Genomic DNA, 6,000 nt, shown 5'->3' with positions numbered 1-6,000 from the left:
ACACAGTCATAGTACTGGTAAATAGTTCAGGTAAAGAATGAAATGAGTATACAGAAATAAATTAAATGTACAAGCATTGAATGGGATCTTGTATAGGCAAAGATATCCAAGTTATTAAACCACAAGCATAACATTTTCAGAGCTGAGAGAGCATTAGAAATGGCCAAATTCAGTCCTGACAAGTTCTTCATGGAGGTGGCTCTCCAGGTGCTCCTTCAGTGGGAAAGGCAGGACCTGACATCTGTGTCTTAGCAAAGCCCTCAGAGATTCTGATGCAGCCAGATTATATACCACTGAGACATGCAAGGAGGCAAAGTGAAATTTCAGAGGCAGAATGTCCCAGAAATGGCACAAGAGCCATAACCCCCGACCCTGGCCCTCAACTCCACCTTCAGCCCAAGACCCCAGCTAAGACTCCTGAACTCTTACAATTCCAATAGCAAATATCTGTAAGTTCCACCAATCTAAATTATCTTATTTAAGACATGATTTTTTATTATCATGGATCTGTTTCACCCTAGAAATAGCATTATGTTTCCAAAGTAATTTAGTTTCATACTTCTAATACAACAGTTACACAAGTTATTCATTTAATGGGATCATATTTAATGGTAGAGTCATAGAATATCAAAACCAGAGGGCTACTAGCCAGCCTACTCATTTTGTATATGAGGAACATAATGCCAGAGATAAGAGAAACTTGTCATGTGTTTCTAAAGATCAATTCTCCTTTTTCAGGTCAATAAAGTAGCCTAGATTTCTTCCCAAAACTTATTGTCTGAGGGAGATAAAGTAATATGCACAAAGAAATACCATCAGATTTTGGCTTTGGTTTTGGGATATATAATTCAGTTTGTTGGTGTTTTGTGATCTTTCCTATTGAAGATGATTGTTGCTGATCAGCAGTGTGATGGAACTGAATAGAAGACAATAAAAAAATCATTAACTACTGACAACCAATCCAGGTGCTTTTTAAATGTAAAATTAATTCACAGTAAGTGGAAGTAAAATTTAAGAATTTCTTTTAAGGTATAACATTCTTAGGTAGGCAATTATGAGAAAGATAATCATCAGAATGGATAGAGCTACATGATTCATCCACAAGCCCCAAGGTGAGATATCCATGTCCTGCATTAACAAAAATTCTTCACCAGAACATCTGAAATGAAACAGAAAATATAACTTTATTCCTGGCATCTGTGAAATTTTGGTCAATTTATTTGCTTTTCCTTAAAGAAACCTATGGATTAACAATATCTTCAAAATTATCCCTTCACATACAATAGCTATCAGTCATTGTTACTTGATGCTATGCTAAATAACTTGCATATAATTTCTTACTTATCCCTAAAATGTTCCAAAGGGGTATAGATATCATATTCATTTAAGAGGAGGAGAAGAAGGCTTAATTAACTTAGCCAAGTTTACAATAATATTATAAACCAAATTTCTAGTGTAAGTAGAAACCAGATTCATTTGTTTCCAAGTATATAATGCTACCCTCTTCAAAAACCAGAAATAGGCCAGGTGTGATGGCACAAATCTGTAATCCCAGCAGCTCTGGAGCTGAGTAAGGAGGATGGGGAGTTCAAAGCCAGCCTCAGCAACTTAGTAAGGCCCTCAGCAACTAAGTGATTCCCTGTCTCTAAATAAAGTATAAAATGGGCTGGGCCTGTGGCTCAGTGGGTAGTTTCCTCTGGGTTCAATCCATGGTGCCAAAAAAAAGCACAAATAATTATCAACTGATCTTTCACTGACTCCTGATGGGGACAAAGTACTCACCCATGAGATAATCATCCTGAAAAAAAAAATTGGCTAAAAATTCTATAACCAAAAGGGAGCAAGGGCTTGTATGCAGAGTCAAGTCTGTCAGTTGTCAGTCTAACACTGTGATGAGCATCACAGATATTCAGCTACAGGATGTTACTTGCAGGCACAGAAAAAAGACTCAGACCTTAAGAACCAGCTGAAGCAGGGCATGATGGAGCATTCCTGCCACAGGTAGAAAAGTATTCCATACTAAAACATATGATGTGGCTACAGTTGTTGCCTGCTGCCATTTTTGTGCATATTGGCATTTAGCAGTTCCTAAAATAGCCATGCCCTCTTTCTGCCTAGAGGAGAGATTCCCCCTTCCTCTTGTGAGGATAGCCTTTTGTGAACAGTTAGGCTGTGGTGGCTCCTGCTTATCTGTTCCCCTGTTTCCAACCACTGCATCCTGCCCAGCAGCCTGATGGTGACTCTGTGTTACAAAGACACCACACCCAGATCAAACCAAGGTGAAGGGGGCCCAGTAGAGAAAACTCTATTCATAGAGGTTTTACCTCTCAGTAATTCAAAATAGGAACTTGTCTGATTATTACAAGTTATTCTATGTTATTTGAATATTCAAAAGGGATTGAGGACATCAGCATTCTCTTTTCTCTCATTAATAGGCACCTGGCCTATTAGCAGCAATAATAGAAAAGTAAAATATTAAAATATAAAACAAGGTCTTTTAATTTTTTAAACCTCTGTATTTCTGTTTTAAGGACATGATGCAGAAATAATATTTATTTCTCAATTGGCTGAAATATGTGTTTCTTTCATTGAAATCCATAGCCACTGTGAGAGAATATTCCATTTCAGAACACACACACACACACACACACACACACACACACACACATACTCACACATGCACTACATGGCCTTGGATTTTATGTGTCTTCCAATGGCCTGAGCAAAATGAATGGCCAAAATCTTGGGGACAATGTTCACTTCATGTATACTATTGCTGCCCTGAAACTTCTTACTAACATGAGCTCAGCTGACATGTAGCACAGAACCCATACACTGAGAGATTAAAACCTTTGCTAAACTATCAGAACAACCAACCCATTTTCAACTTAAATGGTCTGAAAATTGAGAACTCAAAATTACTCAAAACTCAACTGTAAATTTAAAAGTCAACATGATCTTTTGAAAGGGCCCAAACATTTCTCCACAATGCAATTTTCACTGTAGCAGAATATAGCATGTTCATATTGATTAGTGCACAATGACTCAATTTATGAGGGAGAAAATATAGGCTCAGAATGTTTTTTGACCTTGAAAATTTTCATACCAGCTATAAGCCCAGGGAACTTGCTGTATCTCATTACAGTATTATGTAAACCCCTGATGACACTGGACACAAACTCACATTACATAGTCAGGACACTTATTGCTGGTTGTTGTATTGAGTTCTGGACAGAAGTTTCCTCTGAAAAACTCATTATGCTGCAAAGCCTATGTGATGCAAAGAATAAGACATGATGATTTTAAATTTCAAAAACTTTCCAAAATATTATCACAATGAAATCCTCAAGCTTAATCTTTACTAGTATTTTTTATTTCTTCTTTTTAGTTATATATGACAGTAGAATGTATTTTGATATATTATAAATACATGGAGTATAACTTATTCTAATTAGCATCCTATTCTTGTGGTTGTACATGATGCAGAGTTACACTGGTCATGTGCTCAAATACAAGGCTAGGGAACTTATGTCCAGTTAATTCTATTGTCCTTCCTATCCCCTCTCCCTCTCTTCTCTTAGCTTCCCTTTGTCTAATCCAATGGATTACTATTCTTCCCCTCCCCACTCTCCCTTGTGGGTTACCATCCACATATCAGACAGAATATTCAGCTTTTGGTTTTGGGAGATTGGCTTATTGAGCTAAACATGATATTTAAAAGACAAACCAAGCTTCATATTCACAGTCTGTCATGGCAAAGTGATTAAAGTTATGAATCAAGAGGTCCAGAGTTGGGATGATGTTTTCAATTACCCAAGAAGAAAGACCTCTTGCTAGATGACCCTATAGCCCCTTCCATCTTCTCTCCCTGTGAACTCTACAGCTTTATAAGTAAAATGATACATTGTTGGTCATTGAAAACTGAAGACTTATTTTAATGACACATCTTCTTTTCAATAAAAAACACTTACAATGAATGATAGGTGGTAGAATCTTGGTTACACTGTATTAAGACACTGTTTTCTTTGGAGTTGGTTAGCTTGCTAGAGCCATTAGGGCTGAGTGTTATATAACCTTTGTTCCTCTTATAATTTCCCTTTCAACACGATCTACTATTCTAGTCTCCCATCTTCTCATTTCCTTGTTGAATGCAAACAATGTTTCACATCATTATTTCTGCTTTACTATGAGATTTATTCTCCCCACCCTTCCTCACCCTCAAACAACAGGATGATTGAAGGAAACCACAGATGATGTCCTGACCTTGTGCTAATAAAGGCTATTAGGAAATCCTCATTCACTGCTCCTGAAAGGACATTCCTGGGTGGGAGGTGTCCACAGGTCATAGCAGGGAAGGCTGGGTTTTATTTTCACTGTTCCCATCTTGGAGAAACACACACAAGGGTAGATAAGGACAGCTTACCATAAAGCCATAATATGGAATGCTGAAGTACTGAAGCCAGGGGAACTGAGATCTTCTGGTTCCAAAATACAAAGACACACCAGAAAGAATCTACAGAGAAAAAAGTATGAGTTAGAAGAGTCCAGAGATTTCAGAAAAAATTGCTCAGAACATGCCTTTTGAGATCTCTAGAAACTTCTCCACATTACTGCTGGGAAGAACTCTTGAAATCCTTTGCACTTATTCTAAACATTAACCTTCCTTTACATGTGTAAACCTCTGCCTGGCAAAGGATGTTCATTCAACTTCCTCTGCACCAGTACACAATGGAAGATTAAGAAGTATAGTTTTCTCTTGGTATGCAAGGGAGATCAACTCCAGGACCCATGGATACAGATACCCAAATCTGCAGATACACAAGTCCCTTTATTTCATAATAGCATAGGATTTGTGTGTAATCCCAAGTAAATCCTTCATATTTAAATGTATGTATATATATATATATATATATATATATATATATATATATATATATATCCTTTGATTTTAAATTAGCTCCATATTTCTTATAATGCTTAATAGCATAGGAATGCTATGTATGTATTTTATACCATAGATATATAACTTATACACACTAAATAGTTTAGAGAATAATGAATAAAAAATTGTGCAGACATAGTACTTGTTTTGTAAGTTTTGTTTGTCATCAATTGCATCTTATAATTCATAAAGTATGTATTTGAAGGGCTGACTGTACTCACTAGTCTAATTATATCTCTACCATATGTTGCCCCTAAAAATCTTAGAAATCTAGAAACATATACAGAACATTCCTGAGCAACACATATCCCTCTTTACTTCCATACATCAATAAGTGTTGTTTTTTACAAAGTTTGCATGTTGTATCCATGATGTTAATAATAATTGGGGCTTCAGAATTGCAGGTTTCAGGTTACCCAAAGCCTAGAACTGATAAACAGCAGAATGCAGTGTAGTACACAGAATACATAATGAATCTTTTCATTTAAAGCTATAAAAAAGCATCAGTGTAATGCTGACTCAGGAAGGAATGCTGGAGATGAACTAGAGGGACTGCTAAGGAATCCACATAACACTTGTCCTAACTTGTACAGGGTATGCTGGGATATGCATAGCAATGATAGTGTTGGTGTACCTGCATATATCAGAATTGACCTAACAAGTGCCTGATACATAACATGGCAATCCTGAGTGAAATGCAATTTCATGACTATCTTTTAAAATTCTACATGGAAATCTTTAAATAAAAAAAAATCAATCAAGTATCAAATAAAACAAAACATCTTTTTTTATTGAAATACATTTTTGTTACAATAGATGATATAAAAACAAGACATCACTTTTTTAATGATATTCATATTCATATTCATCTACAAATTCAGAAATAGAAGAACTCAACTTTGGCAATAGTATGTGCTCAGCTATGCTGGAATAGTTAAACCCAAATGAATCCCAATATTATGGATAACTATAACTCAATAATAAACAATTCTTTTTTTTTTTTGAGATTAAATTTATTTGCAAACCCTCATGTAATCCAATTGGATTTGAATAAAGTT

General features: G+C 35.9%; 1 protein-coding gene across 1 annotated transcript in view; it reads right to left on the bottom strand.

Annotated features, from left to right (window-relative positions):
• Positions 1–1,011: 1,011 nt before the first annotated feature.
• The window catches only part of LOC143385793 (broad substrate specificity ATP-binding cassette transporter ABCG2-like), a 166,046-nt gene continuing 161,057 nt past the window's right edge, over positions 1,012–6,000 (bottom strand). The window contains exons 4-5 of the mRNA XM_076841328.1: positions 3,185–3,270; positions 1,012–1,159 (exon numbers count right to left, since the gene is read on the bottom strand). Of these exons, the coding sequence (XP_076697443.1) occupies positions 1,012–1,159; positions 3,185–3,270 (234 nt within the window). The remainder of the gene's footprint in view (positions 1,160–3,184; positions 3,271–6,000) is intronic.

This window comes from Callospermophilus lateralis, assembly GCF_048772815.1.
Source record: "Callospermophilus lateralis isolate mCalLat2 chromosome 8 unlocalized genomic scaffold, mCalLat2.hap1 SUPER_8_unloc_1, whole genome shotgun sequence".
Taxonomy (NCBI): domain Eukaryota; kingdom Metazoa; phylum Chordata; class Mammalia; order Rodentia; family Sciuridae; genus Callospermophilus; species Callospermophilus lateralis.
Note: the sequence above shows the minus strand (reverse complement) of the source record. Positions and strands in the feature narration are given on the sequence as shown.